Source organism: Mus pahari, chromosome 2 (genome assembly GCF_900095145.1).
Source record: "Mus pahari chromosome 2, PAHARI_EIJ_v1.1, whole genome shotgun sequence".
Lineage (NCBI taxonomy): Eukaryota > Metazoa > Chordata > Mammalia > Rodentia > Muridae > Mus > Mus pahari.
In genome coordinates, this window is record NC_034591.1 from 132,079,405 (window position 1) to 132,095,598 (window position 16,194).

Genomic DNA, 16,194 nt, shown 5'->3' on the forward strand with positions numbered 1-16,194 from the left:
GGCAGAGGAGGCAGAGGCAGAGGGGCAGAGGAGGCAGAGGAGGCAGAGGGGGCAGGGGCAGGGGCTGGGGCAGGGGCAGGGGCAGGGGCAGGGTGATCTCTGTGAGTTCAGGGCAGCTTGGTCTACATAGTTTCAAACCAGCCAAAACTATAAATGAGAACTTGTGTCAACAAAACACAACAAAGAACCTAATACATATTCCTCTCAAAGCAGTGGGAAATAGAGATGTTATTTGATTTTTTTTTTCCCTTTGCCATTCACAAGGAGACAGTGTGAATGTCTGGGTCTCTTGGCTTCTTCATAAACACTGACTGAAGGTGTGTCATTGCAGGCTGGGAGTAGTCCTCCATCCACGACAGCTCCAGTGTCTGCCTTCTCTCGAACTTCTGTCACACCATCCAACCAGGACATCTGCAGGTAACAGTGCTTCACATGCTCCTGTGACCTGTGGTAGCCCAGAACTCTCAGGTTTCCATTTGCTTGGTCATTCCACCGTTGGTCTGAACAGCCTGGTTTTATGTGCTGTTTGCTTGCCAAGGTACAATGCAGTCTCATTTCCCCACTTTGATGTCTGCTCTCTTTAAACTTGTTTTTCCTCTCTGTGCTTTATTCCACTGTTCTGCATGCAGTTCCAGTGCAGTGTTTTCTGAGTGTTGTCACTACAGTCCCGTGCAGTCTGCTGTTGTCTTGAAAGCTCCTCCATGCCAGAGTTCTCTGACACAAGGGTTCACTGTGACAGTTATATGTAAAGACACATTACAGGCATCAAAGAAAAATCCCTTTGGTTCAGACTGGGAGCAAGTCTTGACGCCCGCTAAAAATACTAAGACCAGAAGAGCACTCAGATTCTCAAAGTCACTAAGTGATGTGGGTGAGAAGACCCAGGAGACTTTGGAAAGCTTTGACTATATGGAAAGAACTTGTTCTGAAGGGAAATTGGCACTTCCTCAAGGTTCATCTCTCAAAAAGAACAGGCTCCATCATAAAGAAAAAAGAGCAGAGCACTGCCCACCCCTCAGCCATTCCAAACACTCTCCTATCTTATCCCTTTCTACCAACCATTCAGCTGTCTCAAAGAGGGAAGCTGGCAAGGGAAGCGTGCGCATCCCACTTTTGGAGGAGAAAGCTGATGGCGAGGCCAGGTTGAGAAGCCAGCGACTACTCCGGTACCTGTTCTCACTCTCCCGTGGCTCAAGTGCCAGCAGCCTCCATAGGTTCCATGAGCTGGAGAGCCATGCCAGCCATCTGCATACTGCCAAGTCCTCCAGCTGGCTGGCAGGGAGCATGGACTTCTGTTCTGATGAAATGGGAGATGACGACGTCTTTGAGGATACATCATCTGCCAAATTGAAGAACAGGGTCCTGCGTGCACCCCTCTGCTCAGTAGAGAAGGACAGTGACCTGGATTGTCCTTCTCTGCTCTCAGAAAAATGCACTGCCGTCTCTCCTGTGTCCACTTCAGGGGATGCCTGCAGGTTGGTTTGCCAGGAACCACCATCTGGCTGTTTCTGCTAATACCTTCATAACCTTACCCTGGTTTAATATGTGAAGTTTCTGGAAAGTGAAGTAGCAAGACATCTATTGCCAGCTATAGAGCAAAAATATGTTTTCCATACTAATTTCCTAAGATGCAGAAACTACACATATTAAAGGCCTTGCTGACTCCTCTGAGCAAAATAAGCAGACTTTACCTAAATATGTGGGAAGAAATAGTACCTCTATCTTTCTAGTTTGCCCCCATGAGTGTGGGAGGGGCTGGTCTCCAGTGGCCTGCCCACACCCTTCCTTCCCTTCTTGCCTCCCTCTTACCTTAGGGGTGTTGTCCAAGTCCAAACTCTTCTTTCCAAGTTTCTCTTCCTGTACGGCATCCTTGTTGGTCTCATCTGACCCCAGTGCTGTGCCTCCCTCAGTTTCCCTTCTCAGTGTCAGCTGTTACATTTCTTACTGTTTGATCAGAAAACCTGTTCCTGAAACAAGTAACCCATTACTCTAGCCAGGCTGGGCCAGGCCCTCTTCAGAACAGCTATTCTACCTGTTGTCCAGCTGTTGGAAAACATCTCTGTTCTCAAAAGGCTAAGTTCATGGAGGTTAGTGGTTGAATCCAAGATGATTCCTTGGGAATAATGACTGCTTTAATAATTCTCACTCAGTGCTCTGAGAGTACCCAAAAGAAAGGAAGTTGCAGAACCATGGTGAGTTTTAAGTGCATACAAAGTACTTGGTCTCTGAGCTGTGTCCGCGAGAGGGTGGGAGGGTGTGGCTGTTGTGCATGTGACTTGAGGGTATGATTTCACTATCAAGCAGGCCTTTTAAGTAGTGGTTTGGAGGTGAGAGTACTGGTTTTGGTTTACATAGACGTTTTCCCTCTAATGTCTGATATTCTGGAAGGTGTCTTTATTGTTGCCTAAATTTTATCTTTGAAAGTTTGAAGTCTTCCCTAAAAATGCCTATTTTGTCATTGTTTGTATCGTTCTTCCCTTTCCGTTGCCAACTGCCATCCTGACGTTGCTGCTGTGGTAAGCTGACGTTCAGCTAATCGTGATTATTCTCATTTGTGCTTGTGTGTCTCTGTGCTGACAGTCACTTTTACGGTTTTCATTTCTGAACTTTGGTTTGTGGAGGAACTGGCCTTCTGGTACTGCGTCATCTTCCCTGGTAGAGCCCGTCTTTCACTGACTAGTTTTCCTTTCACACAGGATCTGCCACTGTGAAGGGGATGACGAGAGCCCTCTGATCACCCCCTGTCACTGTACAGGAAGCCTCCACTTCGTGCATCAGGCTTGCCTGCAGCAGTGGATCAAGAGTTCTGACACACGCTGCTGTGAACTCTGCAAGTACGAGTTCATCATGGAGACCAAGCTGAAACCTTTGAGGAAAGTACGTGAGAAGGGGGTGGCCTGGACAGCTGTGTTCACTGCTTTAGAAATCGGGCTGGAGTGCATGCTGTCGAGCCTTACTTCTGATAGCAATTGCTCAGGTCTGACCTTCATTCATGCTGCTTCTCTTTCCTTCACACTGACACTGTTTTCGTCTTGCTCTTCTCTCCTTTGACCACCAACTATCCTGTGACATCTTGCTCAGCATTTAACTTCTTATGTGTCAACTGTTTTGTGTCTCTTGTTAGGACACTTAGTGATGAGTGTCTCTCTCCAGCACTGAGTCTAGTTCAGCACAGTTTGTGTATGTCTGGGCTAAGTATTTGCTAACTGAAAGGATTACTACATAAGGAGGTCCCCAAGTCACTGCTGCCTCCCTGGCACTGGCTCCCATCCAGACTTGTCCGTTTCATACTTTGCTCTCTCTGCTCAGCACAAAAGATCATATTTGGAAGGAGAAAAAAGGCTAGCACAGACTCTGCAGCTCACCTGCCATGCTCCTTTTGTCAACTCTTCCTTGTCTGACTGTAGGAATAAGAGACTAGCTCATGGGAGGTCATTGCTCATCTCAGTCCTGGCTTCCTTCATTGCACAGAAAGTTGGCTGTGTCTGCTATCTTGTTGAAGCCAAATGGCTTAAAGTAGTTTTTTGTGTTTGGGGAGATTGATCTGGCTTAGGAAAGGGAGGGAAGGAAAGCCTATCTATCGGAGCCATGGGCAACGCTCACTTCTTCCCATTGTGATCCTTTGCTCTGAGGCTGAGCCTCACTTCCTGTGTTGTCTTCCAGTGGGAGAAGTTGCAGATGACTGCCAGTGAGCGCAGGAAGATCATGTGCTCAGTGACCTTCCATGTCATTGCTATCACCTGTGTGGTCTGGTCCTTGTATGTGCTCATTGACCGCACAGCAGAGGAGATCAAGCAGGGTCAGGTAACAGGTGAGTACATGGGCCGTGAGGTGAGTGCTGTGCACAGGTCCTGGAGCCTGAGGCTCTGGGGTTTAGAGCTGTTTTCTGAGAGAGCAGGGTAAACTACATTGAGAACACTTCCTGCTCCTTTTGGGGAGGGACGATTTGATGAGTCAGAAATGTACAGAGCGGTTGTGGGCGTTCAGAAGCTCTGTCCTACTTCTGACATGAGCCCTCCTGATGAGCTAACTGAGTCTCCCCCTGCAGGAATCCTAGAGTGGCCTTTCTGGACGAAGCTGGTAGTTGTGGCCATCGGCTTTACTGGAGGACTTCTCTTTATGTATGTTCAGTGCAAGGTGTACCTACAATTATGGAAAAGACTCAAGGCTTACAATAGAGTGATCTATGTTCAAAACTGTCCAGAAACAAGTAAAAAGAATATTTTTGAAAAGTCTGCACTTACAGAGCCCACCGTTGAAAATAAAGAAGGACATAGAATGTGTCATTCCACCACAAATTCTTCTTGCACAGAGCCTGAAGACACCGGAGCAGAAATTATTAACGTCTGACCACGTGAGGTGTCATTTCCTTGATGTCCACCAACAGCTGAAGGAATCTGTTTACTGCCAGTTGTGTTCCTTCTTTCTGTCGTTTGATAGCAGAGACTGGGCAGGTGACTATTTATAGTGGCCTCTCCTTTTCTCAACCCTCCTTGGTGTGAATGTCCTAGAATTCTTGTGGGGCAGGTACCACTGGGTCCCATTCTGCCAGGCTTCTCTGTGGTCTGGGAGACCCCATGTATCCGTGACGAGGCGCTGGCTGAGTTCCAGCCCCTGGTCTTGAGCAGATTATGGAAGTAAAAAGCTAAAGCAGAAGACAGAGCAGCATGGGGAGGGGAGGTAGGTGACAGAGGGTCCCCAGAGGACAGAGCAGCATGGTGTGGGAGGGCTGCTGCTGCTGGGAGGGGTCCCTCACACTAATGAGAGCTAGGAGTGGCAAGGGAGCTGTGCCTCCATACAGCAGCCTTGGAGCCCCTGCCTCGCTCAGCTGATGCTGCCACCTTGCTTGGGGGCAGACAAGGCCTTGGGCTGTGTCTGCTGGTGTGTGACTCACTGAGCAAACAGCACTTTATGAGAGTTTTTATTTTGGAATCCCTGTGTCTAATGGGAGTGACACGTTTAAACGCGTGTCACATTTAGAAATGTTCTCTTTATTGCCTGTTATCTCTCTGCATCAAAATCGAACTGAAACCATTTCTGCCTTATATATTCTGAGTAGTAGATGTCCTTCCATGTCCAGAAAAAGACTTCAGACTTTAAGCAAGACAGACACGTCTGAGACTCCATGGGAATTAATGGACGCTAAGAGTGTAATTCCTCTGGTTTTGAGCCTGTTTCCTGAAAAGTCCTATCTCACAAGCCCACTCATACATTTCTGTGTTGTGAGCATTGAAATGGAAGGTTTTGAGATCTAATGGATCTGAATCAGAGTGAGCATTTAGAAAATGTTCCTTTGACTGACAGATGTCTCTAGATGGAGTGGACACACATTGGGGACACCCCTATGATCCACCTCTGCTGTCCCCTGTACTGACAAAATTCTGTGGAGTCACTGCTGAGGGCTGGGAGGTCAACATTCGAGCTCTGGGATGAGGCCTTGGGTGAGCAGTCAGCTAACTGCATCGCCACTGTGTCACTGACCTGGCCTCACACCCACTTACGCCTTAAGCAGACTTGACAGGATCACTAGGGTCTTTAGCTCCAATGTGATCTATCTGTCTTGGGGTTACCTCCTGCACAATTTTTCACAAGACAGACAAAACCAAATCACTACTGCTAAATGACCATTGCCCCTTTAAAAAGCCTGTTGAACATTTTTTTCTTGAAGGCCATTGTTACAGTGCCAGGCAATAGTCAACTTACAATGTGACAAGAGAAACCACAGAAGTGTACTACTCTCCAAGTGGCTGCTGTCGGCTACAGGGTCTTCAGATTCTCCTGAGGTGTCCAGGGCAATGCCTAGGGTCTTGTCCATCTCCCTGAGCTTTGGCTGCTTCACCTGTCTTCTTCAGAGACTGAGGCAACCCGAAGATGAATCTTTTGTAGTTCCTAGTAGAAGCCCCATGCTTAGTTTTCAGAAGCAGGTGGAGGCTAGAAGGCTTGTGGAAGCGAGTTCTGTCCTGTTATCCCCTTGTCTATTTCCTGGAGTCATGGAGTTCAGTTGTGGAGCTGTTCTGCCAGGGCTTTCAGCCATTATGGGCCCACCCCTTAGGTCAGCCTGCCCTCTCTCTCCCGGACCACATAAGCCTCCCTGTGCTCACTGTGCCCCAAAGTGCAATTACTCACACTCAGTGAGGACACCAGGCAGCTACAGACTGCCTACTAAGCCCTGACTATTCCTTTTAGCAGCTGCTGCCGCTGAGTCTCTGACCCTGCCCATCTGTCTGTGACATGATGTTCCAACAGTGGGTGGGCAGTCACATGAAGATGGAGGCATTTGTAGAGAAGAAAGTGTCCCTCAATGGGGGTTGTCTCTGCACAGCTGCCCTAGGGGGCTTGTACTCCCACATAGATAAGGTGGCTTTGGAAGCATGGCTTTCATGTTGTTCCCTTTATTTCAGGAATGCCTGATGCTGTCTCTTCTCTGACTTCTCTGATGAACTCTGTCCTTCATCCTTCCCCTGCCAGCCACCCCTTGCTCGTTTTCCCTGAAGGTTCTCTGATCTAGTGAACAACTCCACATTGTGACTCAGTGCAGGAGACTGGCAAGGCATGGCTGCAAAGCATCTGGCAGAGCCCTGGGTCTGTCCAGTCTCTCCTCATCCTCGCCTCCTTGGCCTCTGAGTAACTTTGCAGGGCTATCTGTCTACCCCTTTGTTCCTCACTTCCAGCTTAGATGTAGTGGGAAGATGGCGTGTAGCTGGACCAAGTAGATCTAGGATGAGGGAGGCCTCAGGCCAGGAGGGCTTGTGCTTGTGAGTCGAATGAAGAAGGAAGTCGCCTCGGGGTGTCACTGGCAGCCCTCTAACTTGGCCTTTACCCCGTATGTCATAGACCCATTCGCACAGCTTTGACCTTAGCTGCCACAAGTGAGTAGTTGGGGGGTTACGCTCAAGGGTATCACAAGATTTTCCTGGAAATGTAAACATTCTCTTAGTCTAGGTCTCTCTGTCTCTCCTTTCTGGCTTCAGGACACTCTTCGTCACGTAGGCTTAGTTTCCAAACCTGTGGGTATGTCCAAGTGGACACAGATGTGCAGGCTCAGGCAGTGGGGATAGAACAGTTCAAGGCCTGGGGTAGTATCTAAGTGTCACAGGGGAAAGGCTATGTGGGCAGGGTGAAGAGCTGTAATCTTGTGGGTGTGGTTAGATGCACATGCATATATTTCATTCTACCTGTTGAAACCTGGTTTGGAATAATGCAGCTTATAGCTGCAGCTCAAGGAAAGCCCAAAGCATAGGGAGAGAAAAGGCACTTGTCTCTGGGTCGGGAGTGAGTAATGAAGGTGTGTAACTGGTGCACATTTAGATGCAATGTTTCAAGTTGATTGTTAATAAAAACCAAATTTACACTGGTGTGTGTAGTGTAGTTTCTAAAAAGCACTTCACATTTTAAATTTTTTCTTGGAAAATTTCTAGTAATCTAAATGTCTAATTTTTTAATCTTTTTGTGTATGTTCATTGTTTCTCAGTATTACTGCTTGAATAATTCTCTGTACAGGGGATTTGTTTGTGCTATACACGGGGTGTCTGAAGGTAGCAATAAAGCCTTTCTTTACAAAGGAATTTTGTGATGAGAGTGTTTTCAAATGGGAAAGCTAGGATACCCTTTCCAGCCCACACATCAGTAAAGAATAATGAGGCCGTAGGGAGAGAGGGCCCAGAAGTAAGAGGACTGGGAGTAGAAGGGGGTTTGTGTTGATGCTAAGGTCCACGTTATAACTGTTTTAGTGTCTGGGTTACTTCACTTAATCCTTACAAACCTGCCTTAAGAGATCAAGCATCAGCCAGATGCCCTGCTGGAGGTAAGAGGAGGGGATGCAGATCCTGATGCCTGTGCTAGCCTGTGGCATTGGGATAGATGATGTGGGTACCCTGTCATTCATTCGTGAAGGCAGCAGCAGAGACAAGGAAACAGCCTGGAGATAACTTTTGGCTGGTGAATGGATAATGAAGATGTGGTACTTATTTATAATGGGATTTTGTTCAACTGCCAAAACATAAAATCTGCAGGTAAATGGATGGAAACACAATATTAAGTGGCATGACAGACACATGCTATGTGTTCTCATATATGAATCATAACATAAATTCAGATCTTTAGATTTGTGTGTTTAATTTGGAATACCTGTAGACTCTACAAAAGCAGAAAGGGCCACTGGTGTAGAGTGGGGGCAAAGACCTTGTCAGTTGGGGGAGGTAGTAGACCAGCTTTTTTACTGATGATCGAAAGAGAACAGTGATTTTGGTGGGAGTGGGGGTGACTGGACCGCAGCATGTGGTGTGACACCTGTTTTAAATGAAGTTTATTTTATAACAAACTCTTAATCCAAGAACTTTCTCTAAGCACCTACTCTATGCAAGCAATTGGAGGAAGCATACATAGAATAAAGTACCCCTGACCCAGCCAGAACAGTTGTCACTTATTCCAATGCACTGTTGCTACCGAGTGAGGAGGCACTGAGCTGGGCTGGGGGACACAGCTGCACATCTCTGCTCTGCCTGGGAGGTTCCTGAACTGTGTCCACCGAAGATGGGAAGAAGTAGCATGTGCTGAGGCTTTGTGATGTCTCCCCATCCTAGAACAGCCTTCAGTTTACAACCAGACCACTTAGGCCCAAGAGCAGCACTGCAAGCTTGGAAGAGGCACCAGCTGCTGGGAGATCGACCCACAGCCTGCCAGGCAAGCTGGGATCTGACTAATACAGCCCCTGGCCTTCCCAGAGAGCTGCTGGGGCAGGGAGGCAAGGCCTTAGACGGCTACACTGTTGGGAATCCTGTCTGGTGACAGGTAGTAGTAGGGGAGCTTTTTGTTCTTATTGCGCTCGGCGATCACGCTGACGATGGTCTCCAGGTTCTTGCGGAATCGGATCATGGCTTCCTTCACTGGCTTCTCAATGAAATGCTCCTCTGGGTACATGCCCAGAAACAGCTGTGTCAGACATGGAAAGACAGTTTAAAAGGGTGCCTTATAGATTGATAGGCCTTGTCCAACTCTAAGAGGCTTCCTTTGGGGGGCAGGGAGAGGAGGAGGAGGAGAAGGAGGAGGAGGACCTACTCAACTCTACCACCTTTGACCTTTGCTACCCACTGAGAATGATGGAACACTACGTGGCCATACAAAATTTTGTCTTTGGAACATAGATGAACCGGGAAAGGAGCAGATGCAAATACCATATACAGGATACTAAAAACTGCTTTCCCAACAGGTGCACATACCCGTCTATAAGCTAAGTGTTTGAGAGGCAAATGCTAGCAGGTCTCTGAGAGTTCCAGGCCAGCCAGGGCTACATAGTGAGACCCTATTTAAAACAGTAAGTCAGTTCTGCCTGGTCATCTCAAAGAAGTTACCAGAGAGGAGGGAAAATGGCAAATTAGTATACTCAAAAGAGGCCTAAGTAATGTTCTACAGCATGGTAGGGTAAACAGATAATGCTGTAGTATACAAGATTCTGATTGTTACGCAAGGAAGTAACTTGCTTGAGGTGATAGATCAGATGCCATAACTGAGCAGCACGAATGCATATACACATCACACTTATAGCTCATAAACATGCAAATTAAGTTTGTTCTATTTATTTATTTATTTATTTATTTATTTATTTATTTATGTTTTTCAAGACAGGGTTTCTCTGTATAGCCATGGCTGTCCTGGAACTCACTTTGTAGACCAGGCTGGCCTCGAACTCAGAAATCCGCCTGCCTCTGCCTTCTGCCTCCCTCTTTTCTCTATGAAAAGCTAAGGGCTGGAGATTTTAAAGGAAGTTACTTCCTTATTGCCAGGTGGTTTTGTTAGACAAGGAAAGGTGCAAGGGAACCTGGAGGCTCCTAGCTCTGAAGTTCTGTGGCCACAGGGTCCTGCTGGCCTGCCCTTTGTCTTTCTCATCTTCCTTTTAAGGCATGAGATGGGCAGGGGTCCTGGGCATGGAGAGGTAGAGGGTGGACATCCTGCAGGGGAATGTGCTTACACCAATGTCTGCAAAGTGTTCAGTGGCTGAAAGGGGGGTGGGAGAGCTGGGGAAGTTTGCAGAAGTTAAGTCAGACTTGACATCCTTTGACCAGGAAATTAGTCTCCTAGGAACAGCTCCTCTGGTCATACTGAGCATAGAACCAGCACATTAGCAGGTCTGGGACAAGCTGAAGGTACTCTGATGGGAACAGCACTGAGACATTGCAAAGGGCTGATTCCACCAAGACCTGCACTTAGCATAGCTGTGAAGGATACCTAAGTATACCTAGCTGGAACTAGGAAGCTCTGGTTCTCCCTGTGGCGAACCAGAAAACCACGTGGAAGAGATTTACCAACAACTGGGTATGGGGTACAGGGTGATACCACACACACACACACACACCCCTCTGGTGACTCAGAGCAGAGCCTGTGCCTCCCACTGCCATCCTGCCCAGGGCTCAGGCCCCGGCTGAGGACCTGGGGTGGAGTAATCCCACCCCAGTTCCTAGCAGCTCCACCTTAGAAATCAGGATTCCTGGCTGCAGGTTTCTAGCTTGAGTCAGAGCCCGAAAGCCAGGGGCTGGAGAATGGGTTAAAACTAGAGTGACCTACAGTGTTTCCAGGAGTGCCTGGTCTCACCTCATTTTCTTGAAACTGGCTCAAGGCCCACACTGCACCTAGATGCCAACATGAGCGGCCACGGTCTGGTAGGGTATCCACGATCTGCTCGATGGTGACCACACCCTTGGCCGTGGGTGGTGGGGCCCGCATAGTTGGAGGAGCGTTGGGGATCCAGGAGCACCAGTCATACTGTGAGAGCAGCATCAACAGCGTGGGTGCCCAAGAAGTCCGGTGTCTGCCCACCTCAGATCCACAGGCCTGCATTTTCTTGGTTCACAGGGACCCAGCTCAGCAGGCTCCACCTCTCTGATGTTCCCACTTGTCTTGGCCCTCTCCTTTCCTGGTTTTCCAGGCCACACCTTTGACATGTCACCATACCACTATTGCCCCCCTCCTTTGTTACCCACCTTGCCTTTCTTCCAGGGTCCCCAGGCCTCCCTCCTCAGACCCTTTCCCTCCTTTCCAGGACCCCCAACTGCCCCAGCCTGGTGGCTGCCTCAGTTGTACAGGTAGAATTCATGCCTGCTGCTGCTGGTTCCAGGCTCAGAGGCTGCACGGGGATGGGGGATGAGGCAGTAGGGCAAGAGCCTGGGCCAGGGGTGTGGAGTTGGAGGTGGTTCCCACTGTGAGGTACCTAAGCTAGTTCTCCCTCAGAAAGGGCTAGCCTGGCCTACCTGGCCGAAGTTTACAGCTGCATGCTGGGCAGAAGCCGTGAAGATCACCACTGTCAGGTACTCAGAAAGCTTCTCCCTGCTCTTGATGGACTTGGGGAAACCTAAGACAGAGCCACTGACTGTGAACTCATCTCTGTGAGGGACACCCACCTCTGCCTCTATCCTGGCTCCCCATGCACACTTTGCAAGACGCTCAGAGAAAGAGAGGCTGGCTGCTCCAAGGGAAGCTCTGAGACTGGTGGGTATCTGGGAAAAGGGATTGGGTACCCTTGGGAGCAGAGCCACCTGCCTTCTGTTCCTCATGACCTAGAGATGCACACATGCCCTGCGTCAGAAGTAAGGAATCGTGGTATCCTACCTGAGGCCTTTTTGCCCCGCATGCCGTACACGTAAACATCCTTCACGAAATCCTGCAGTTCCTGGTCCTCCTCCACCACCTGGTCATTCTCATAGTAGATGCTTACCACCTCCGTTGTGAACCTGGTTCAGGAGGGCTAGCAGGAGTGGGTATCCAGCAGGTCCCTCTCCCAGTCCCATCAGTTCTCAATGTCTGACTCTGCCTCCTCCCTCCATCAGCAGCCAACCCAGGAGTAGGCTTGCCTCATCATACTCTTCTTTAGGGTTTCCCCTTCCCACTGAACCTGGTCACACTCACGACTGGATAGCCTCCCACACGAGCAGTCCATCATCACGATAGAAGTAGAAGGGGATGTCCTCTGTGCTGTCCATGCCCCGGGCCTTGATGGCCTCCGGGAAGCACAAGGAGGAATAGGTCAGGTCCTGGACAGCCCTCTGCACCATCTGCACGTGCCCTCCACCCCCTGTGGCATTGGCCTGGTAAGAGAGCAGAAAGCCTGAGTTTGGTTGCTTTCCCCAACAGCTGTCCATATCCATATACAATATGGATTCATCTGTGAGGGACTAGGAGGCCAGTGGGGTGGCCGGGCATAGAGAGGCCAGTCTGTGTCCTGTGAGGTCGAGTGGGAGAGCTGTTCAGCTTTAAGCAGGCCATGCTCCCACTCCCATGATGGGGTGACACACACTAGACACTGTATAGCTGCAACAGAGAGAACAGGATTTTGTGCAGAGCATAGCTTTGGGCATCCAATCAGCTTTGAAGAACTGGGGACATCAAGGACATGGGTAGGCAATTATTGGGCAGTTCTGTTCAAATACCTCAAAGGTCACAGGCAGGGTGACAGGGATATGGTAGTATGGGAGAAGTCACAGATGTTTTGTAAGGTAGAGGTTAGTGGATCAGACACCGGAACTGGACAGGATACATTTAAAAAGTGACAAAGAGACAACACAAGGAGGGGGAGAGCTGGCTGTGGTGTTGGTGGAAGGACCAGAGTTTCCCACACTTTTCAGACCTCAGATAGGGATGGAGACACAAGGCAGAGCTTGTCTAGGCTCCTCATGAAGAAGGCACTCACCTTGTCAAACAGGCCATACTCGCAGATAAGCTGTTCCCGGGCCTTAGTGTTGATAGCAATGGTGAACCTCACATGGGCTACCAGCAGCTGGATGGAGGAGAAATCTCACTGAGGGTCTCCGTGCTCTCTCAGCACTCCCAGCCCAGCCCACAGGGAGGGGTCACCCTGGCCCCAGGAAGGAAGTGAAAGGTCTCTGTAGACCCTCCTGCCCTGTAGCTATAGGAGGCCTGTGGCCACCCTTGTGATGCTGAGGAGTAAGGGCCCTGGTGTTTGTCTCCTACCACACTATGAACATATCCTGATCATCATCCTCTGAGGAAGAAGTCTTGCTTTGACCTAATACACAACGAAGAGACCAAAGCACCAGCTCTCTTCTTTTCCTTTTTGTTTTATGTTTTTTTCCTAGACAAAGAGTTCCCCTATGTATATAGCCCTGGCTGTATCAGAACTCAGTCTGTAGACCAGGGATCTGCCTGCCTCTGAACTCAGAGATCTGCCTGCCTCTGCCTCCCAAGTGCTGGCATTAAAGACAAGTGCCGCCACCACCATCACCTGGCTTAGCAGCAGTAATTTTTTAGCCTGTAGTTGACCCAACAATCAAGTGCTGGCAGCATTTGGAAAGAGAAGGAAAGTGACTTAACTGCCCTTTTAAACTCTGCTTTCTGGCCAGCAGGGTTGTGACAGGCCCCTGTGACTTGGCCCTTGAATGTCTGTCCTAGGCCCCTCTTTGCAACCTGCTCCTAGCTCTCATCACCCCACCCGCACACACCCTGGGATGCCGGCTACTCTCCTAGATATCCTTTCCTTGTGGGTGGAGCCCTGGCTGGCTGTACCTTGAAAAGGGGGTGTACAGCAGGCAGCTGGCGGTACATGGCGATACCAAACACCTCAGACACCAGATGCGTGCGCAGAAGGTGGGTGATCGTTTGATGGACGTGGAAGTCACTGGAACGCACCCAGATTTTGGCCAAAAGCCAGTCGTATTTTGAATCCGTAGGAAGGAAAATCGGGTTCTTCTCTCCGGGGGTTTGGTTGAGCTGGTGTGTTAAAGAAAGAGAAAAAAAAAAGAAAGAAAGAAAAGAAAAGAAAAGAAAAGAAAAGAAAAGAAAAGAAAAGAAAAAAAGAAAAGAACACACCACCTTATTTCTCCTTATTTCTGGCTGTCCTGGAACTCACTCTGCAAACCAGGCTGGCCTTGAACACAGAAATCTGCCTGCCTCTGCCTCCCAAGTGCTGGGATTAAAGGTGTGTGCCACCACACCTGGTCCTAGTGACTTTCGACCTGTTGTGAGCTGAGGGTTCCTTGTCTGTAACTTAAGGACAGTGGTAGAACTCAGGGAAGGATGGAGCAGCTGCAAGGGTCAGTGACCCATGCTTTCCTCCTCCGCCCTCCCCAGAGCTTGGCATCATCCTCCCTCTTACCACTTCTGCTAAGCAGTGCCCTCCATCCTCCTCCCCAGCAGGCAGACACCCTGACCTTGAGTGCTCTGTTCCACAGGCTCAGCTCCTTCTGCGCCAAGGCTGGTGCCTCATGCTGCTGAGTTCCCTTTTGCAAATCAGGATTTGCAACTGGAGCCCTGCTCTGAGCCCCAACTCTGAAACCAGGTACACAGGGGCCCAGCTTGCCTTTGCCCTTCCAGTTTCCTTGCTTGAGTCATGTGATTTTTCTCTAAAATGTAAAGAGTTTGTTATCTGTTCTTTAAAAACTCATTTCTTTAAAGCCAGAAAATAAGGCCCCTGAGCAGACTTAGCTATATCCTTCTACTAATATGGAAGATGGTTTGCGGTCCCTGTAGGCTCGTGTGTTTGAACACTTGGTCACTAGCTGGCAGTACTGTTTTGGAAGGTTTGGAACTTTTAGAGCAGGAGCCCTGGGCTTTGAGGTTCTACAGACTGGCCCCACTTCCTGTCTATTTGCTTCCTGATTATAAATGGAACCAACCACTTCCTATTTCTACAGCCATGCCTGACGCTCCGAGATGGACTGTATTCCCTAAAACTGAGCACCAAAATCACTCTCCCTTCCTTAAATTGTTTTCATTAGAGAGGTTATAAGCACCTTCCTGATTTCTTTCTCCATCCAAAACAGCACTAGCCAATTGAAATATATTGCAAGCAACACAAATTCAAAATTCCAGGGGGCCACCTTTTTTCAAATTACATTTTTTTAGTCAGCCATATTTTTTAAAAGAAAAAGGAGATTCATAACCCCAGGGTAAATATTTACCTCACCCACTTTTCTACAACATGAAACCATTCTGAAACTAGTCCTGGCAGCTTTCATTCTTTTACTCTTCTTCTAAGTCTTTGGATTGTGGACACTTGGAATTTACACTGGGTTTTGGTCTGGATTAACTGTGTCTCGAAAGCGCCAGAGCAAGGAGGACTGTGTCGTCCTAACCCTCCTAAGCCACTGTGCCATGTGGGAGGACGGCCGGACAACTGGGCAAGCACCTCTCTCCTGCCTCCTGAGCATCCTCATGCTCATGAACAAGATGAACAAGGAGGCCAGGGAGACACTCCGGACCCTCACAGTATTCTTCCCACTTGTTCGCTAAAGGATTTGTCCTCTACCTTTAGGAGAGAAGTTCAGATTACTTAAGTGATCAGGTTTAAGTCAGAATTCAGCACACGTGTCCTCACAGGACATCATGCTTGCCGCTTCCAGACAGTCCTAGTGAGCCAGGTTCTCAGAGGACTGCTCCTCCCAGTGGTCACTCTGTTTCCATAGCTGTGTGGCCCATAGACAGCCACCCTGTGGCCTGCTTCCTAGAGCCCACGGGCCACCTGTCCTACTCAGGCATCCTCAGACACTCAGTCCAGAGACCTGCTGTGTCCTGAGGTTTGACATACATGTCATCACTAAGTCCTCACCACAGCCTGACCGACAGTTCTTCCTCACCCTTCCTATTTTGCTAAGAGAGAAAGTGAGGTTCTGAGTGACTCAGCCTCTCTCCAGGCCACACAGAGGTCTGGAGCTGAGTAGGGGTGCTCTGTTGCTCTGCCTGCTGTAACTCCATCACCCTGCAATTCCTTCCTCTCTCTGTCTGACCATGTCACACAGGAGCACCCAGGGCGGGCTTTTATACACAGCCTGCCGCACCTCCTCCCACCCCTCCAGACTTGTCCTTGTCCCAGCTCTTCTAGAAGATTCCCAGAACAATGTGTTTGCATTATTTTAAATGCGTTTGAAGGAGGCCATCTTTTGTTTCTGAGTAGAAAATAATATACCTTTATTATTGCAAACTACTCCAGCATTTAGAGAAGAGTCCAAGAACTAGTGAGAATGTTACCTCTTGTTTAGCCACAAGAGGTCGCTGCTTCCCTAGGTCTTTGCATATGTGTGTATTTGTGTCTAATTTTTTTAAATTTGTTTCTCCCCCCCCCAATTTTATTAGGTAATTACTTCATTTACATTTTAAATGTTATCCCCAAAGTCCCCTATACCCCCACACCCCCTGCCCACCCACTCCCACTTCTTGGCCCTGGTGTTTCCCTGTACTGGGGCATATAAA

At 48.8% G+C, this 16,194-nt stretch overlaps 2 protein-coding genes across 8 annotated transcripts in view; one reads left to right on the top strand and one right to left on the bottom strand.

The window, feature by feature from the left end:
• The window catches only part of March8 (membrane associated ring-CH-type finger 8), a 72,680-nt gene extending 65,115 nt beyond the window's left edge, over positions 1-7,565 (top strand). For 4 of the 7 annotated variants that reach the window (XM_029534972.1, XM_029534971.1, XM_029534974.1 and 1 more), the window contains 5 exons: positions 332-417; positions 630-1,475; positions 2,697-2,877; positions 3,664-3,811; positions 4,049-7,562. In XM_029534972.1, the coding sequence (XP_029390832.1) occupies positions 332-417; positions 630-1,475; positions 2,697-2,877; positions 3,664-3,811; positions 4,049-4,350 (1,563 nt within the window). In that variant the 3' untranslated portion in view covers positions 4,351-7,562. Of the gene's footprint in view, positions 1-331; positions 418-629; positions 1,476-2,696; positions 2,878-3,663; positions 3,812-4,048 lie in introns of all 7 variants that reach the window. The other 3 variants (XM_029534975.1, XM_021190465.2, XM_029534976.1) reach the window with 1 other exon arrangement.
• Positions 7,566-8,290: 725 nt separating this feature from the next.
• Alox5 (arachidonate 5-lipoxygenase) overlaps positions 8,291-16,194 on the bottom strand; it is a 49,526-nt gene continuing 41,622 nt past the window's right edge. Inside the window, exons 8-14 of the mRNA XM_021189880.2 lie at positions 13,513-13,716; positions 12,680-12,766; positions 11,899-12,077; positions 11,602-11,723; positions 11,244-11,344; positions 10,588-10,758; positions 8,291-8,931 (exon numbers count right to left, since the gene is read on the bottom strand). Coding sequence (XP_021045539.1) covers positions 8,752-8,931; positions 10,588-10,758; positions 11,244-11,344; positions 11,602-11,723; positions 11,899-12,077; positions 12,680-12,766; positions 13,513-13,716 — 1,044 coding nt within the window. The 3' untranslated portion in view covers positions 8,291-8,751. The remainder of the gene's footprint in view (positions 8,932-10,587; positions 10,759-11,243; positions 11,345-11,601; positions 11,724-11,898; positions 12,078-12,679; positions 12,767-13,512; positions 13,717-16,194) is intronic.